Source organism: Callithrix jacchus, chromosome 9 (genome assembly GCF_049354715.1).
Source record: "Callithrix jacchus isolate 240 chromosome 9, calJac240_pri, whole genome shotgun sequence".
In the NCBI taxonomy this organism is placed as follows: Eukaryota; Metazoa; Chordata; class Mammalia; order Primates; family Cebidae; genus Callithrix; species Callithrix jacchus.
Window position 1 is genome coordinate 66,350,551 of NC_133510.1, and position 19,251 is coordinate 66,369,801.

The 19,251-nt window shown below is 50.9% G+C and overlaps 1 protein-coding gene across 4 annotated transcripts; it reads left to right on the plus strand.

The window, feature by feature from the left end:
• The first annotated feature begins 2,476 nt into the window (after positions 1-2,476).
• Positions 2,477-18,884, plus strand: ITGB7 (integrin subunit beta 7). 4 transcript variants are annotated; one of them, XM_054238499.2, is made up of 17 exons: positions 2,477-2,544; positions 7,907-8,026; positions 8,348-8,470; positions 9,571-9,774; positions 12,261-12,462; positions 12,550-12,720; positions 13,429-13,670; positions 14,054-14,212; positions 14,521-14,616; positions 14,768-14,857; positions 15,890-16,036; positions 16,315-16,508; positions 16,831-17,054; positions 17,282-17,501; positions 17,654-17,862; positions 18,177-18,337; positions 18,565-18,884. In XM_054238499.2, the coding sequence occupies exons 4-17, from the start codon at positions 9,574-9,576 to the stop codon at positions 18,643-18,645; spliced, it is 2,397 nt and encodes a 798-aa protein (XP_054094474.1). In that variant the 5' UTR covers positions 2,477-2,544; positions 7,907-8,026; positions 8,348-8,470; positions 9,571-9,573; the 3' UTR covers positions 18,646-18,884. The 4 variants fall into 4 exon arrangements, 3 of the variants coding, with proteins under 3 accessions (XP_054094474.1, XP_017831579.2, XP_035112541.2); XR_008473841.2 differs by lacking the exons at positions 7,907-8,026; positions 8,348-8,470 and having other exon boundaries at positions 18,565-18,706; positions 18,792-18,884; XM_017976090.4 differs by lacking the exon at positions 8,348-8,470.
• Positions 18,885-19,251: the final 367 nt, after the last annotated feature.

Below are 19,251 nucleotides of genomic sequence, written 5' to 3' on the forward strand. Positions count from 1 at the left end.
TAAGCTATAGTGTTTCTGTTTTACACCAGCCCCTCACCCAGGGAGCTCTCCCGCCTTCTGTCTCCACCCACCCTACTATCATCTTATGGCTCACTCCCCCTACCCTCTCTGTTCCGGCGATTTACCCCATGACCTCCACTCACCGCCGCCTCCCTGTACAGTTCCTTCTCTCTGAATATCTGTCCTTGCTCCCACACAGCTTCCCTCTTGCCTTTGCAGTGCCTTCAGCCTCTGCTGCTGCACCCTGTACTCTTCCCTTCCCTCTCTTACTCTCCTCGAGCCCTGCCTCCATGTCCTACCTTCCCTCTGACGGTGCCTTACCTACCTTGTTCCTGGACCTCTTCAGTGGTGACCTGTCGATATGACAAAAAAGTTGAGGATGTGGGAGTAGGGGAAAGAAGAGTGGCAAGGGCTAGGGGCGGGCGGGGGGGGGCCGGGGCGGGGGGGGGGGGGAAGCAGAAGAAGAAAGTGAAAGAAGCTCTAGAGGAAACCACAGGGCTTGTGGGGAAGGAGGGTCATTGTCATGGTAATTCCTGGTTATGGGGGAAGGGTATAGGTCCTGGCTATCCTATAGCCTGAGGTCAGCCAAGCCCACCCAGAGAAGGAGCCCCTCTTCCCCAATTGCCTCCTCCCAGCAGCTACACTTCTGCAATTCATTTGAGATTTATTGAGCATGTACTATAAGACGGGTATCTGGCTAGGTGCTGTGGCTCCAGCAGGGAGCCTGGTAGAGCCAGTCCCTGCCCACAAGGAGTGCTCTTTCTGGTAGGGGAGATGAACCTGTGAACTCAAACCTCATGTCTAGCTCCTTCTCAAAGCTCTTAGGGATCAGTGTGGGCCAGGAGCAAATCCCATTAATATTTTCCTGCTCTCCCTACAGGCAGGGAGAGCCTTGCCTGGCTTCAGCTGTTGCTGCACTCGCTGCTTCTCCCAGTTCACCTCCTCCACCCCTTTCCTAGGCCTCACTACTGTCTTGGCTTCTGGCCCCCCAGTCACGTGCTCTGAGCCTGGCCCTAGGCCTCTCTCTTCCAAGTTTCTATCTGTCTGGACCTTGAATTTCTCAAAGCCTCTTCACTTCTCACCTCTGTTACTTCTCATCCCTACTAAGACTCTTATCAAGCCCTTCGTATGTGCTAGGTATTCTTATAGGCAATTGAAATAAGTTATCTATTTAAAATTTCACGACAGTCCTATGAGTCCTGCTTGACAGATGAGAAAACAGCCACCGGAAGGGTTAAGTAATTCAACTAAGGTCCTTACTGCTTACTAATGAGTAGTAGAGCCAGGATTTGAATTCTAGCAACTTGGCTCCAGAGCCTATGCAGTCAACCCCACTAGTACAATGGATCCTGGGTTTTTAAAATGAATAAGTCTCTAATTTCCCATGTCTCTACAGTACTTACTGCCTCTATTCCCTCCTATCAAGTTCCTTCCTATATGAGAAAATGAGATCATGAATTATGGAGGTAGGCAGACCTGGATTTAAATCCCAGACCAGCCGGGTGTGCCTGCAATCCCAGCTACTCAGGAGGCCAAAGTGGGAGGACTGCTTGAGTCCAGGAGTTACAGACCAGCCTGGACAACATAGCAAGACCCTGTCTCAAAAATTTAAAAAAAAAAAAAAAAAGGCTGGGCACGGTGGCTCACATCTGTAATCCCAGCACTTTGGGAGGCTGAAGTGCGCAGATCACTTGAGGTTAGGAGTTCAAGAGCAGCCTGGCCAACATGGTGAAACCCCGTCTCAACTAAAAATATAAAATGTTGCTGAGCATGGTGGTGCACACCTGCAATCCCAGCTACTCTGGAGGCTGAGCCAGGAGAATCCCTTGAACCCGGGAGGCAGAGTTTGCAGTGAGCTGAGATCGAACCATGGCACTCCAGCCTGGGCAACAGAGCAAGACCCTGTCTCAGAAATTAAATTAAATTAAAAAATACAAATTTAAAATTAAAAAAATTTTTTTTTTGAGACAGAGTTTCGCTTTTGTTACCCAGGCTGGAGTACAATGGCGCGATCTTGGCTCACTGCAACCTCTGCCTCCTGGGTTCAAGCGATTCTGCCTCAGCCTCCCGAGTGCTGGTTAAGTAATTCCGCCTCAGCCTCCCAAAGTGCTGGGATTATAGGCATGAGCCACCGTGCCCAGTCTTTTTTTTTTTTAAATACTAGACTAGCTACTTACTAGCTGTGGGACCTTAGGCAAAATTCTGTATTTCCTGCTTCTAAGCCTCAATCTTTGCATCTGTAAAATTGGGGGCTGGGGGAATATGAACCCCTATCTTATGAGGTGGTTGTGAGGGTTAATTATAATGTGTCACGTTCAGCACATGAGAGGGGCTCAATAAATGAGCTCCTTCTTCCAGGTCTCTGTATCGTCCACTCCTTTGGCTCAGCCCCACCCCTATCTGCTCCACCTTCTAGATCAGTCACCCCCACCCACCCCAAATCTTCTCCACCCTGGGGAGTGTCACTTCCTCCTCTGTAGTCTCCCAGATCAGTACACAAAGGCTGCTGCTGTCACCAGAGGAAGGGCTGCTCTGCACGCACCTGTGAGTACCAGGGCACCAGCCCTTCTGCCCAGGCCTACCTGGTCCCAACCTCTTGGGAAGAGGGCTTTGATCTGGATATGGAGGGTCCTGTCCAGACTTAAGAAAGGTTCTAAACTCCTTTCTGCATTCCTAAGATCCTCTGAGCTGGCTCCCTCCTCCGGTTGGTTTCACAGCCCTTACCCCCACCTCTCCCAAAGCCCAATCTCTCTTGCGTCAGTTTCCCAACAGTAGGGCTGGCAAGAGGGAAAGGAGGTGGGGATGTATACGAGTGCTGTCATTTGAGTGCCTGCCATGTGCCAAGGATTATGCTGAAGTAGGGTTCTCCCAACATTACCCCCAGCTGCCATCCCTGGTGCCTAATGCTCTGTCTTCAGCTCAGACTTCTTCCCAATCTGCATGTTGGCCACAGACTCCACTCTCCTGGGGCACTGTGGCCCAGCAGCTCAGTTCTGTTCCCTCCTTGTGTCTCCCAGTGGGCAGCCCAGGGTTCTGATTAACTTGGGAGGTATGGATGGGTTGAGAGGTGGCTCTGTTTCTCAGCTGCTGAGGGGGGCCACAGGGTGTGTATTGGAGTCAGAATGGAGTCCAGAAAAATGGAAATAATCACTTGGTCCCAGGAAGGGAAGAGAAGACTGGAAAATACGCCTAAGGAAAGAGAAATGCGATTAGAGCCCATCAGGGCTAGTGGAGAGAGAACATGACTATTGATGGAGATGGTGCCTGGATTGGAGGGAGGAAAGGAGCAAGCACAGCAGAGGCCTGGCCTACCTCAGTCCCTGTCCTGCCTTGCCCTGCCCTGCCCCTAGTTCTCTGGGTGACCCTGGCCTCGTGGAATTTAGGTTTCCATTTGTAAAAGGAGGGGGATGGAGTAGAAGATTCTGCCATTCTGTAGTTAGGAACAGAGGGGAAAAGGAAGTAAAACAGCCTATGAAGAAGTGGAGCAGAGAAAAGCAGCAGAGAGATGCAATAGAAGTTTTGAATTGAAAGGAGCCAGAGAGAGACAGAGAAGCAGACAGAGAAATAGGTGGCAGAACATGTACCTCCAAGGAGGGAAGAGGAGAGGATAATTGGGAAGAAAGGTAGGAAAGGGCCATCCAGGGAGTCCCAGGGCCCCCTTTAAAGGGAGATGAGTGGGCTTGAGGTCTCTGAAAAGCCTGTGTGGCAGCAGGGGCTCCACTTATGAGAGATGAGTCAAAACCCGGCTTTGGGTTGCAGCATCTCCAGCCTCCGTGACCACAGGCACGCACAGCAAGCAGGGCTGAGGTTACACTGAGGCTGAGCTGGGGCCAGCCTTTCCCCAAGGGGCGGAGGCTCCGTTATATATGGCGTCTGTGGTCACAGGTGGTGGGGAGCAGGACCAGGATGTTCAACGACTCAGCACTCCACCCTTCCTCACACTCTGTGCAGAGTATCTGGACCTGACTCTGGGCCCAGGTTGAAGAAGATGCAAATGGTTTATGACAAGGAGTTAGTTGGCCTTTCTCATACACTGCTGATGGGAATGTGGACCAGTGTAAGCCCTGAGGAGCTTATGCTGGCAATATCCATATATATATATATATATATATTTTTTTTTTCCTTAGCATAAGAATGTATATGAAATACACACCAATATTACAAATGATATCTATCTATTTATCCTACACATCTTCTTTCAGGGATTTATCTTACAGATTCAGTTGCACACCTGTGAAATAATAAATACATGACATTTGGCTGGGCGTGGTGGGTCATGTGTGGATTCATGGTACTTTGGGAGGCCAAGGTGGGTGGGTGGCTTGAGCTCAGGAGTATCTAGACCAGCATGGGCAACATGGGGAAACCCCATTTCTGCAAAATAATACAAAAATAATTAGCTAGGCATGGTAGCATGCACCTGTAATACCAGCTACTTAGGAGGCTGAAGTGGGAGGATCAATTGAGCCTGGGATGTCAAGGCAGCAGTGAGCCATGATTGCACCAGTACACTATAGCCGGGTGACAGAACAAGACCCTCTCTTTCAAATGAATAAATAAATAAATAAATATACAACTTTTCAGCATCATTTGTCATGGTGAACTAGAAACAATTTAAGGCCAGGCACAGTGGCTCACGCCTGTAATCACAGCACTTTGGGAGGCTGAGGCAGGTGGATCACCTGAGGTTGGGAGTTTGAGACCAGACTGACCAACATGGAGGAACCCCATCTTCACTAAAAATACAAAATTATCGGGGTGTGGTGGCACATGCCTGTAATCCTAGCTACTTGGGAGGCTGAGGCAGGAGAATAATTTGAACCCAGGAGGCGGAGGTTGCGGTAGCCAAGATCAAGCCATTGCACTCCAGCCTGGGCAACAAGAGTGACACTCTGTCTCAAAAAAAAAAACAGGGGACATTTTTAACTTTCTCAGGTAGAAAGATTTCCAAAAAAAGTAGTTAAAGGAAAAAAGTGAAAAATTGTGTTTTCTACCATTTTAAGAATCATGGCATTTGAGTCTACCATTTAAAAAGCATATGTGGCCGGGCACGGTGGCTCATGCTTATAATCCCAGCACTTTGGGAAGCTGAGGCGGGTGGATCACAAGGTCAAGAGATCGAGACCATCCTGGTCAACAAAGTGAAACCCCATCTCTACTTAAAATACAAAAATTAGCTGGGCATGGTGGCGCTTGCCTGTAGTCCCAGCTACTCGGGAGGCTGAGGCAGGAGAATTGCTTGAACCCAGGAGGCGGAGGTTGTGGTGAGCTGAGATCTCACCATTGCACTCCAGTCTGGGTAACAACAGCAAAACTCCGTCTCAAAAATAAATAAATAAATAAAAAGCATATGCACGTTAATTTGTATATGCACAAAACAATCTCTAGAAAGTTTGTAAGAAGCAAAGACAGGCTGGGCACAGTGACTCTCACCTGTAATTCCAGCAATTTTGGAAGCTGAGGTGGGCAGATCACTTGAGGCCAAGAATACGAGACCAGTGTGGCCAACATGGTGAAACTCTGTCTCTACTAAAAACACAAAAATTAGCTGGGTGTGGTGGCACACACACGTAATCCCAGCTACTTGGGAGGCTGAGGCACAAGACTCACTTGAACCCAGGAGGTGGAGGTTGTAGTGAGCTGAGACTGCGACAGTGCACTCCAGCTGGGGCAGCAGAGTGAGACTCTGCCTCAAAAAACAAAACAAAACAAAAGAAACAAACAAAGATAGTAATAAATGATATTTATTTAGGGTAGGTGTGGAAACTGGGTATGGCGTATGGGGTAGGAGATTTCTCATCATCTTAACTTTTTGAGTTTTTGATTTTTAAAATGGTAGATACACAAAATGTATACGTTGTATACATTTTTACCACTTTTAAGTGTACAATTCAGTGGCATTAAGTAAATTCACTAATTCCAGAACTCATTTATCACCCCAAAATCAAACTACCCATTAAGCAGCCACTCTCCATTTCCCCTTCCCCCAACCTTGGGTAACCATTAATCTACCTTCTATCTGCGGATTTTTCTAGTTTGGATATGTTCTACACGTGGAATCATAAAATATGTGATCTTTCATGAATGGTTTTGTTCACTGAGCATGTATCAAGGTTCATCCATGTTGTGGCATGTATGTATCAGTAGTTCATTGCTTTTTATGGCCAAATAACTTTCTGTTGTGTGGATATACCACCTTTCCTTATCCGTGTATCAGCTGATGGACATCTGGGTTCTTTCCACCGTTTAGCTATGGTGAATAGCGCTGCTGTAAACATTTCTGTACCAGTTTTGTTTGAATACCTGTTTTCAATTCTTTTGTGTGTATACCTAAGAGTAGAATTGCCAGGTTATAGGGTAATCCCATGCTCAGTTGAGGAACTGAACTATAAAAATAGAAAAACTGTTTTCCACAGGGATTGTACCATAAAAATATAAAAATATTCCTTACATGGTAATGTAAAGGATCCCAATTTCTCCATGTTCTCAACAACAATTGTTATTTTTCAGTGTTTGATCATAGTCATTCTAGTAGATATGAAGTGGTATCTCATTGTGGTTTTGTTTTCCTTTTTCTTTTTTTTTTTTTTTTTGAGACAGGGTCTTGTTCTGTCCCCCAAGCTGGATTGCAGTGGCCTGATATTGGCTCACTGTTGCCTCTGCCTCCTGGGTTCAAGCGATTCTCGTGCCTCAGCTTCCTGAGCAGCTGGGACTACAGGCATTCGCCACCATGCCCAGCTACGTTTTATATTTTTAGTAAAGATGGGGTTTTACCATGTTGCCCAGGCTGGTCTCAAACTCCTGATCTCAAGTGATCCACCTGCCTTGGCCTCCCAAAGTGCTGGGATTACAGGCGTGAGCCACAAGCCCAGTCTTGTTTTTTTCCTTTTAAGAGACAGGGTTTTACTCTGTTGCCCATGGCAGAGTACAGTGACATGATCATAGCTCACTGCAGCCTCAAACTACTGGGTTCAAGCTGTCTTCCCACCAGCACTGGGATTACAGGCATGAGCCACTGCAGCCAGCCAACACTGTCTTTTTTTTTTTTTTTTTTTTTTTGAGACAGTTTCACTCTTGTTGCCCAGGTTGGAGTGCAATGGCTCATTCTTGGCTCATTGCAACCTCCGCCACCTGGGTTTAAGCGATTCTCCTATCTCAGCCTCCCAAGTAGCTGGGATTACAGGCATGTGCCACCACGTCTGGCTGATTTTTTTTGCATTTTTTCTAGAGACGGGGTTTCACCATGTTGGCCAGGATGGTCTCGATCTCTTGACCTCATGATCCACCCGCCTCAGCCTCCTAAAGTGCTGAGATTACAGGTGTGAGCCACCGCGCCCGGCCAACACTGTCTTGATTACTGTAGCTCTGCAGTAAGTTTTTACAAGATTATTTTGACTATTTGGGGTTCCATGCAATTCCATATAAATTTTAGAATCAGCTTTTCCATTTCTGCAATAAAAAGGGCCAATGGGATTTAACTTTTTGACTTTTGAAGCATGGTAAACAAATTACCTGCTCATTTAAAAAAAATTTATGTTTTTTAAAGTCAGGAATTTGGTTGGCTTTCCTAAAGGTCACTTGAGAAATTACTCTGCCTCCAGGTTCTTTCTTCAATCTGGATTATCTTCTTGAAAAGTACAGAAAAGAGACAACTTTTTTGCCCACGCTGGCCTTCTTTCTCCTCTTAACCTGCAGAGAGTTCTTGTGGTCTCATCTTCATTCCTGTTGCTACCATGTCAACCAAGTAGAACTATTCTCCCTTGACTCTGTCACACACTCACCCTCATCTGTTCTAGCTTTCTTTTTCCTAATTCCCACTCACTGACCCTCTTCTCTCATTTAGAATCCAAGATTGTGAAAACTGCAAAGTATGTCAGATTATTTATCTAACTCCTCCACCTTACAGATGTGGAAACTAATGCCCAGAGAGGTCTGACTTGCCATACAGCCAGTGAGGGACTGCAGCAGGACCAGAATCCGGTCCATTTCCTGTTCGGTTCTGCTACCACTACAGCTTGGAATCTTGGTAAATAGACCTGGGTGCAGACTTTAGTGCCTCCAGGCCCAGTCCCCAGACTCTTTAGTAGGCCATTTGCCCACCCTGGCCACATGAAGTCTGCACACAGGAAGGACAGTGTCTCTGAAGACCCTACCTTTTTTTTTTTGAGATGGAGTCTTGCTCTGTCGCCCAGGCTGCCCAGGCTGGAGTGCAATGGCGCGATCTCGGCTCACTCCAACCTCCGCCTCCCAGGTTCAAGCGATTCTCTTGCCTCAGACTCCCGAGTAGCTAGGATTACAGGCGCATGCCACCACGCCCATCTAATTTTTGTATTTGTTTTTTTTTTAGATGGAATTTCGCTTTTGTTGCCCAGGCTGGAGTGCAATGGCATGATTTTGGCTCACTGCAACCTCCACCTCCCGGGTTCAAGCGATTCTCCCACTTCAGCCTCTCGAGTAGCTGGGATTATAGGTATCTGCCACCACACCAAGCTATTTTTTGTATTTTTAGTAGAGATGAGATTTCACTATGTTGGCCAGGCTGGTCTGGAACTCCTGACCACAGGTGATCCACCCCCCCGCTTGGCATCCCATAGTGCTGGGATTACAGGTGTGAGCTACCACACCTGGCCCTAATTTTTGTATTCTTTTTTTTTTTTTTTGAGATGGAGTTTCGCTCTTGTTACCCAGGCTGGAGTGCAATGGCGCAATCTCGGCTCACCGCAACCTCTGCCTCCTGGGTTCAAGCAATTCTCCTGCCTCCGCCTCCCAAGTAGCTGGGACTACAGGCATGTGCCACCACGCCCAGCTAATTTTTTTGTATTTTTAGTAGAGACGGGGTTTCAGCATGTTGACCAGTATGGTCTCGATCTGTTGACCTCGTGATCCACCCGCCTCGGCCTCCCAAAGTGCTGGGATTATAGGCGTGAGCCACTGCGCCCGGCCAATTTTTGTTTTTTTTTTTTTTTTGAGGCGGGGTTTCGCTCTTGTTTCCCAGGCTGGAGTGCAATGGCGCGATCTCGGCTCACCACAACCTCTGCCTCCTGGGTTCAGGCAATTCTCCTGCCTCAGCCTCCTGAGTAGCTGGGATTACAGGCACGTGCCACCATGCCCAGCTAATTTTTTGTATCTTTAGTAGAGACGGGGTTTCACCATGTTGACCTGGATGGTCTCGATCTCTTGACCTCGTGATCCACCCACCTCGGCCTCCCAAAGTGCTGGGATTACAGGCTTGAGCCACCGTGCCCAGCCAATTTTTGTATTCCTGAGATAGGGTTTTGCCATATTGGCCAAGTCGAACTCCTGAGGTCAGGTGACCCACCTGCCTCAGCCTCCTAATGTGCTGGGATTACAGGTGTGACCCATCACATCAGGAGGCCCCTACCTTTGCCTGGTACCTGCCCCTTCCCATCATTTTGAAGAAACTGCTGAATCCACAGGGGAAGTGAAACTATGAGGGGAGATAAAGATTTGGGGTAGAGTTTTGAGAGTGATAGCCACAGCTAAGTTCAGAGGACTGAGAGTTTAAGGGTCCTCCCTGAGGGCCCACATGTCCTTTATTTCCCATTACAGGCCATGGTGACTTTGCCAATCGTCGTTGTTTTGCTACTGGTCCTGAGCAGAGGTGAGAGTGAGTTGGACGCCAAGATCCCATCCACAGGGGAAGCTACAAAATGGGGGAACCCTCACCTATCCTTGCTGGGCTCCTGCCAGCCAGCCCCCTCCTGCCAGAAGTGCATCCTCTCGCACCCCAGCTGTGCGTGGTGCAAACAACTGGTAAAGATGGTCCTATGGTCCTTGAACCATGTGTATGTGTATGTGCAGCCTGGATATATATGTGTGATTGTGTGGGCACATGTATGATTTTTAGGTACACGTTACGGTCTCAACTGAGTTTATTCACATAGGACTCCTGTGTGTGGATATATGTGTGTGTGTGCACGTTTCCTGTGTACATAAAGTTATATCTGTATCCATGTACTTGTGTATATACGGAGAGAATCTGTGACCATGAATTGGGAGAAAGTATGTGCCTGTGGGAATTCATGCCTGTGTATTGGGAAAGGAAGCTGTTTTGCATGTAAATATGTGAGAAAGGTATTAGCCAGTGTAGGCTGCCATAACAAAATACCATAGGCTGGGTGTTTTGTTTTTTTTTTTTGAGACGGAGTTTTGCTCTTGTTACCCAGGTTGGAGTGCAATGGCGTGATCTCGGCTCACTGCAACCTCCACCTCCTGCCTCAGCAATTCTCCTGCCTCAGCCTCCTGAGTAGCTGGGATTACAGGCACGGGCCACCATGCCCAGCTAATTTTTTGTATTTTTAGTAGAGACGGGGTTTCACCATATTGACCAGGATGGTCTCGATCTCTTGACCTCGTGAACCACCCGCCTCGGCCTCCCAAAGTGCTGGGATTACAGGCGTGAGCCACTGCGCCCGGCCAAGCTGGGTGGTTTAAGCAGCAAGAATTTATTTCTCTTAATGTTGGAGGCTGGGAATTCCAAGATCTAATTGCTGGCTGATTTGATTCCCCAGTTAGGGCTCTCCTCCTGGCTTGCAGACTGGCTACCTTCTCGGTATGTCCTCACATAGTGGGGAGGGGGTAGGTGGGTGGAGTGGGAACAAGAAGGTGCCTCTCTTCTTGTAAGGGCACTAACTCCATCAAGAGGGTCCACCCTTAGGACCTCATCTAAGCCTAGGTGTCTCGCAAAGGCTCCATCTCCAAACACCATCACATGGAGGGTTAGGGCTTCAATACAGGATGGGGGTGGGGGTGGGGTGGGGTAGGGGTGCAGAGTTCAGTCCATAGCAGAAACTGTGTGGTTAGATTTCTAAGTCTGTGTTTAGGGTGGGGGCATTCTGTTCCTGGGTGTGTAGCAGCCTATGACTGGACAGGTAGAAAGGGAAGGGGTGGAAGCCTATGGGCTTGAGGGGGACTGGAAAGGCTTCAGCTACCTAAATGGCCAAGAATGATGCTAGGGAGCAGGCATCTCCCTGGCTCCTCAAACAAGGCTGTTGTTTGTTTATGCTTTAAAGAGACAGAGTACTCATGGAGCAGCAGAGCAGGAGGGGTGCCTGAGCTGGGATGGGCACAGGTCTGCCTCTCTCAGAGGAAGGTGGAGGGTTAGATCAGTGTGGGAGCCCAGATAAGAGATCAGGGCAAACTCAAGCGGAGACAGGGCTACAGATGTTAGAGGACCCAGGAGAAAGGCATACAGTGAATCTGAGAGGACAAGAAGGGTAGACACTGAGTCTGCATGAGGCAGAGAGGCAGAGGTGCCAGGCTGGAGCTGGGGAGCTGTAGCTCTTGAGATAATTGGGTCTGTGTCTGGCTTCTCCAACCCCCAAATTAGGAGCTGACACCCAGGGCCAGCTGAGGAGCCGCTCTAACCATTTCCTTCCCCTGTGGCTTCCCAACCAGTCCCAGACACATTGCGGGGGGCACCTCCTTCCCCTTCCAAGGAGCTGTGTGTTTTAGTCTGACCCCCTTACCATTTTGGTGTGAGCTTGCTGGGGAGGTTGGCCTAGGAGGCAAGGCCCCCATTTTTTTGTGGTAGTAAAGTCTCTAAGATCTCAACAGGAAGTCTGTGGCTCTATGGGGGAGCAGAGGGGTAGGTGTCTGGGGCAAGGGGGAGTTGAGATAAGTGGGGCTCTGACAAAGAAGAAAGGACCAGAGTTCCACTGGTGGTGGCTCATGCCTGCAGTCCCAGCACTTTGGGAGGTTGAGGCAGGAGGATTGCTTGAGCCCAGGATTTCAAAACCAGTCTGGGCAACAAAGCAATACCCTGTCTTTATAGCAGAAAAAAAAAAAAAAAGAAAAAAAAATGGCTGAGTGTGGTGGTTCACACCTGTAATCCTAGCACTTTGGGAGGCTGAGGCGGGCGGATCACTTGAGGTCAAGAGTTCAAGACCAGCCTGGCCAACAAGGAGAAACCTCGTCTCTATGAAAAATACAAAAAGTAGCTGGGCGTGAGGTGGCGCACACCTGTAGTCCCAGCTACTGGGAGGCTAAGGTACGAGAATCACTTGAATCCGGGAGGTAGAGGTTGCAGTGAGTGGAGATCGCACCACTGCACTCCAGCCTGGGCGACAGAGTGAGACTTTGTCTCAAAAACAAAACAAACAACAAAAAAGACCGGAGTTCCAGGGTAGCTGTGTAGGGAAGAGGAGGGGAGGGAATCAGGGGCTTGCAGGGTGGTTCAGGGGGCGGGGCGGAGGGCCTGTGCAGGACGCGGTCCCGACAAACCTTTTCTTGCTGAGCAGAACTTCACAGCGTCGGGGGAAGCGGAGGAACGGCGCTGCGCCGGGCGAGAGGAGCTGCTGGCTCGCGGCTGTCCGCCGGCGGAGCTGGAGGAGCCTCGCGGCCGGCAGGAGGTGCTGCAGGACCAGCCGCTCGGCCAGGGCACCCGCGGAGAGGGTGCCACCCAGCTGGCGCCGCAGCGGGTCCGGGTCACGCTGAGGCCTGGTGAGTTAAGGCCGGCGGGACCAGGACAGAGGTCTAGGCTGGGGTTCCAATGCCCTCTGCTGACCCGCGCCCGCCACCCACCCCCAGGGGAGCCCCAGCAGCTCCAGGTCCGCTTCCTCCGTGCCGAGGGATACCCAGTGGACCTATACTACCTTATGGACCTGAGCTACTCCATGAAGGACGACCTGGAACGCGTGCGCCAGCTCGGGCACGCTCTGCTGGTCCGGCTGCAGGAGGTTACCCGTTCTGTGCGCATTGGTGAGCCGAGCGCTGACTCCTGCCCTGTTAGCCCTTGCCTGTCAACCACTGCCTTAGCCTTTGCCAACATCCTCAGCTCACAAGGGCCCCGACTTGCCCTCCCAGTTGTTGACAGATCTAGCCAGGCCACAGGTTTGTTCCTGCAACTCTCCCCAAAGACACCCATCTTCTAGGTCAGAGCTGGAGAGGACTCAAGAGACTGTCCAGTAGGATTCTTCGTTTTACAGGTCTAGCTGAGACCTAGCATCTGGAGAAACCGTGTTCAGGTCCTCTCTGGGCCTGGACAGCTGCCCTGGACCTACCAACCTAAAACCTGCCCCGATGCAAGTGTCCCTTGGACAAGGCCAAGATGTCACTGTCCCTGGTTCCACATTCTGGGCCAATTCTCCTCTATGCAGATTTCCCTCCTTTGCCTTATGCTGCTATCACATCCTATGCCTGAGCCACCTTTGACCTTCAGGAAGCTCCCATTTGTCCCCAGAGTTGTGTCCTCCTCTTAGTGTCCTCTGTCCACCACTTTCCTGAGCCGGTGGTCTGACTGCTTTGCTTGCCAGTTACTGGGTTCCTGCCCCCTGGGTGCACCCTCTCTCATCATCTCTTCCATGACAGTCTTCCCTACCCCACTTGCCATCAAGCACTCTCATGAGTCCTCTGCTGCTGCCCTGTGACTTCTGGTACAGTTTTTGTTCCTCTCCTCTCCTCTCCCAGGTTTTGGTTCCTTCGTGGACAAAACGGTGCTGCCCTTTGTGAGCACAGTGCCCTCAAAGCTTCGCCACCCCTGCCCCACCCGGCTGGAGCGCTGCCAGTCACCCTTCAGCTTTCACCATGTGCTGTCCCTGACGGCGGATGCGCAAGCCTTTGAGCGGGAGGTGGGGCGCCAGAGCGTGTCCGGCAATCTGGACTCGCCTGAAGGTGGCTTTGATGCCATTCTGCAGGCTGCACTCTGCCAGGTAAGGAGGTGGGACAGAGAGCTGAGTCTGGAGTTCTGTTTGGGAATAAGACTGCCCGGATGGTTGCATAGTGCACAATTCTAGGGGGTACCATTCATACCATAGTTGCTGTAGCTTGTATACATATTTTAACAACTACCTGGTGGGTTGGAGTAAAATATCTTGAGGAGGAGGCATGATTTTCTAATTCACAAGCGAGCCTCCACTAGGAGCAGCCTTGTTTGGGGGGCTGGGGAGAGCAGGGAGAAGCAAGGTACTGGAGACAAGGGGATGGACAAGCTGACTCAGAGTGAGGCTGGCCACATCCTTGCCTCCCAGAGCTGGCTGGGGTGGCTCAAGGGCCATGGCCAGGTGCACAGCCTACCACCCGCACTGTACCCCAGGAGCAGATTGGCTGGAGAAATGTGTCCCGGCTGCTGGTGTTCACTTCAGATGACACATTCCACACAGCTGGGGATGGGAAGTTGGGTGGCATTTTCATGCCCAGTGATGGGCACTGCCACTTGGACAGCAATGGCCTCTACAGTCGCAGCACAGAGTTTGTGAGTCCCCACCATCACCTTGCCTCTCCCCATCTGAGCCACACCTCTTTCCTTCCAGGATACCTACTCCCAGCCTCACAGTCCTCACCAGTAACCACCCTGCCATCTACCCCAGCAGTTCCTCCTTTCAGTTGCCGAGACAGGACACCTTTGTCACTCCATTCCCTACCTCCTTTCTATTCCTTAGCAAGCCTCCAGGGCTCCTCCAGCTGGTGGAACCTTGGTTCCTGGGTTCCCTGGGCTGAGGGCACCTTGCATATTGTGGGGGAGACCTGTGGCACTCAGCTTGTCCCTGCTTCCTGCCCCAGGACTACCCCTCTGTGGGTCAGGTAGCCCAGGCCCTCTCTGCAGCAAACATCCAGCCCATCTTTGCTGTCACCAGTACCGCACTGCCTGTCTACGAGGTGAGAGCTGTCTACATGTCAGATCCCCAGCCCCACCTCAGCCTTTCTCAGTTCCCCCAAAGATCCATTCTCTGCCCCCCATATGCCCTCCTTCCAGACCCCCAGGAGCCCATTTTCTTAGAGCTGTGACCCTTAATTCCCCATAACTCAGGAGCTGAGTAAGCTGATTCCTAAGTCTGCAGTGGGGGAGCTGAGTGAGGACTCCAGCAATGTGGTACAGCTCATTATGGACGCTTATAATGTAAGGGGCCAGGGGAGGGGGAGATGGTGAGGGTGGGCACTGGGGAAAGGCAGAAAGGGGCCCTTTGGTGGGGTGGCAGAATTAAGAGGAAATGATCACTTTTTGGTCTAATATTCCACAGCTCCTACCAATAGTTTGCACATAGCTGTCATTAATTGTTCACCCATGCAATCTTATATTCATAAATCTTAAACATCTGACATGCAGAGAGCTTGGAGCTCTGCTCTAGGCAAGAAAGGAAGGTTACAGTCATTGAGCTTCTATTTCATGCACCCACCATCCTAGGTGTACGTACTGTTTGCTACTTCATTTAACCCCACCAAAAGCCTTGCTTCATAACTCTTATCATCTCTATTTTACAGATGAGGGAACCCACACAAGGAGGCTAAGTGACTTGTCCAAGGTCACAAAGATAACCAACAGAAGGGCTGGAATTTGTCCCTAGTCAGTCTGTACATAACAATGTGAGATCTGGAGCCTGCTTTCACTAAGTTTATAAACAATTCGAGCTGTGATCTGAATAAGAATCATAGAATTTTACAGGTAGAAGGCACCATAAAAAATCTTAGTGTTTAGGTCTTATCTCTGCAACTAGACTGTAAGTTTCTTGAGGTCAAGGACCATCTCCTAAACCAACGGCAAGAAAATCTGAGACAGTATCAAATTTCCTAGGGTAAACTGTAATGAATCTGCCCTTTAGACCTGGCATGCACCAGCTTGTGTCCTGGTGTGGGGCTTCACAAACATGGTCTCTGCATGTTTACAGCATCTGGCCAGCCTGTGACCCTCAGTGGCCCTTGCTGCCAGCTGCACTGAAATGCTATATTAGAGGCCTCTGGATCTTGTATATTCTACACAAGGTTCTCATGGATCCTCCCTCCGGAAATGCCTCTTGACCGGGCAGAATGAAAGGAGCTCCAGGTGGCAGAGGGCAGAGTGCTGGCAGAATTGGAAACACCTGGAGAGGACATAAAGTGGGGGTGTGGTCCTTTCCTGCATTCATATGGTCATCCACTCACTCTCTTCCCATAGAGTCTGTCTTCCACTGTGACCCTTGAACACTCTCCACTCCCTCCTGGGGTCCACATTTCTTACGAATCCCAGTGTGAGGGTCCTGAGAAGAGGGAGGGCAAGGCTGAGGATCGAGGACAGTGCAACCATGTTCGAATCAACCAGACGGTGAGAGCCAGCTAGCACAGGCAGGTGTGCAGCGGGAGGTGGGAGTGGGAAATGAAGCAGGCAGGAAAAGATGGGGGCAGGCATGTGACGAGAGCCCGGGGTGGCCCTCCATCCATCCTTCCCGGAGTGGTCTGAGTGGCCTCCTCAGACATTTTTCTAGGAGATGGGTGTTACTATGACCCCATCCCTTTATTTACTAAGGGGTGAGGTTCTGGATGACTGGTGGGTTTGGGGTGTGTGTGTAACCGTGACCTGATTCCTGCCTACCCCGTTCTCAGGTGAATTTCTGGGTTACTCTCCAAGCCACCCACTGCCTCCCAGAGCCCCATCTCCTGAGGCTCCGGGCCCTTGGCTTCTCAGAGGAGCTGACTGTGGAGTTACACACGCTGTGTGACTGTAACTGCAGTGACACGCAGCCCCACGTGCCCCACTGCAGTGATGGCCAGGGACACCTACAATGTGGGGTGTGCAGGTGAGGGCCTCCTCTTCCCTTCACCTAGCTGGCTCCCCACAAACGACCAACCCTGGCCCATATTCCTCTGCTGCTTTCCATCCTCCCTCAGGAGTCTCCTCGACATCCCTTGAGGCTTCCCAGATATGTCCAGGCCCTCCCCTTGACCGGAGCTCCCTCCACTCTCTCACTCCACTCGGTGTTCCACTGTACTCATCATCCCTTCAGCTGCTAGTCTCTCTCCAACTCTTTTGAGAACATGAGTTTAGAGGCTCCTGGGAGAGACAAGTCAGGGATGTTCAAACTCTCTGACCCACTTCTCTCCTTTGCCTACCCCTCCCAGCTGTGCCCCTGGCCGCCTAGGTCGGCTCTGTGAGTGCTCCGAGGCTGAGCTGTCTTCCTCAGATCTGGAATCTGGGTGTCGGGCTCCCAATGGCACAGGGCCTCTGTGCAGTGGAAGGGGTCAGTGCCAATGTGGACGCTGCAGCTGCAGTGGACAGAGCTCTGGGCATCTGTGCGAGTGTGACGATGCCAGCTGTGAGCGACATGAGGGCATCCTCTGTGGAGGTACCTGGAACCTTGGGGAGAAGGGCGGGATCTGAGGGGCCTTCCCAAAGGCACTTAGGTTCTGGGAGTCTCCTGGCATGGAGGGCAAATGTCAGATTCTGGTGTATGAGTTAGAGGGTGTGTTTGGCATCCTTGAAAAAGATTGGATGCGTGGCCTTCTGGTGCCACGTGATGGTCAACTGTGTGTGTGGAGTATGCTTGTCACCCTCTGCATGGCTCTACCCCAGGCTTTGGTCGCTGCCAATGTGGAGTATGTCACTGTCATGGCAACCGCACGGGCAGAGCATGCGAATGCAGTGGGGACATGGACAGTTGCATCAGTCCCGAGGGAGGGCTCTGCAGTGGGCATGGACTCTGCAAATGCAACCGATGCCAGTGCTCAGATGGCTACTATGGTGCTCTATGCGACCAATGCCCAGGCTGCAAGACACCATGCGAGAGAAACAGGTGGGGCCTCAGGTCTTGCATCTTGGGAGCAGGGGCACAGTGGGGCTTGTTGAACCACTCCAATCTGCCTACTCTCCTTCCTGCTTGTAGCTGGGTAAGGGCCATTGGGTGACAACTGCCCAGCTGGTAACTTACTGGCATTTACTACACAGGGACTGTGCAGAGTGTGGAGCCTTCGGGACTGGCCCCCTGGCCACCAATTGCAGTACAGCTTGTGCCCATACCAATGTGACCCTGGCCTTGGCCCCTTTTTTGGATGATGGCTGGTGCAAGGAGAGGACCCTGGACAACCAGCTGTTCTTCTTCTTGGTGGAGGATGAGGCCAGAGGCAGGGTGGTGCTCAGAGTGAGACCCCAAGAAAGTAAGTGGGCATGGATACCACAGACCCTGGAAGTTTGATGGGCAGGGTCTCAGAACTCTGGGGATGCAGAGTGAAGATAATGGGAAACAGGCTGGGGGCTGAAGCAGTACTGTGAATCCAGGACAAAGGCAGAAGCAATTGGGCAAGTGGACAAAGCTAAGACTCTGGGCAGTGAGGGTACAACCTTGGACCTTGCTGGATTCCCTTTGCTTTCAGTGACAGATAAAGTTGGAGAGGCTGGACACACTGTGGGCAACTGTTGATCTGTCCCTATGCTCCAGCTCCCAAAAGTATGTTGGGTTTCTCATCCACAGAAGGAGCAGACCACACCCAGGCCATTGTGCTGGGCTGTGTAGGAGGCATTGTAGCAGTGGGGCTGGGGCTGGTCCTGGCTTACCGGCTCTTGGTGGAAATCTATGACCGTCGGGAATACAGTCGCTTTGAGAAGGAGCGGCAGCAACTCAACTGGAAGCAGGTGAGACCTCCTGGTTAGGCCCCTTTTTATGTGTTTCCCCACCACAAGCCCAGCCCTGATTCCTCCCCACTGGGTTCCCCCAGCCCCTGGCACATGTAACCAACCCCTCTGCTGACTTCCATCAGCTCCTAGGATTCAGCTCAAGTTGCAGGCTGGCCTCTTAGGTCTAGTAAGGGGACGAGGAGTCCTGGGGCTTTTTGCTTATAATCTGCAATGTCTTTCCCCAGGACAGTAATCCACTCTACAAAAGCGCCATCACAACCACCATCAATCCTCGCTTTCGGGAGGCAGACAGTCCCACTCTCTGAAGGAAGGAAGAAAGGACACTCACCCAAGGCTCCTCTCCCTGGAGGACAGTGGGAACTGAGGGTGAGAGGAAGGGTGGGTCTGTAAGACCTTGGCAGGGGACTAATTAACTGGTGAGGAACAGTCACCATTCTACTTCCGTTTTCAGAGTGACACCCAAGAGGGCTGCTTCCTATGGCTGCAACCTTGCATCTACCTGGGTTACCCCACCCAAGTATACAATAAAGAGTCTTACCTCAGACCACAGCTGTCACTTTGCTTTACCTCAAGGCCAAAGGAGACTGTTTATAGCCTGGGCCTTGGGAAAGAACACGTCCATCCACCTCTTGCCACCTGAGGGCAGGGAGATGTGCCCAAATGCAAATGTGCAGGAGACTCCTGAGGTGCAGCCTGGGATCCAGGAAGCCAGGTCTGGAGAGGGCCTGTGAATTCTCAAGTGCTGCTGATGCAGGTGGGTCCTAGACCAGAGACACTGCATGTGTTGGTGTCTAACCTCCTTCTATCCTGCTGCATGTGCTTTTTCCTCTTGCTCAGAACTGATGCCCTGTTTTTGCTCCTAGTTGTTTGCTCCTCTGTGGAGAAGGGGTTTTAAAATGGCTTACAGGGTG

Excerpts from the sequence above, each read along its gene's own strand:
- ITGB7 (XM_054238499.2), top strand. The coding sequence starts at position 9,574 with ATGGTGACTTTGCCAATCGTCGTTGTTTTGCTACTGGTCCTGAGCAGA. Across the intron at positions 16,509-16,830 it reads CTACAATGTGGGGTGTGCAG|CTGTGCCCCTGGCCGCCTAG; the intron begins GTGAGGGCCTCC and ends TACCCCTCCCAG. Across the intron at positions 17,863-18,176 it reads CAGAGTGAGACCCCAAGAAA|AAGGAGCAGACCACACCCAG; the intron begins GTAAGTGGGCAT and ends TCTCATCCACAG.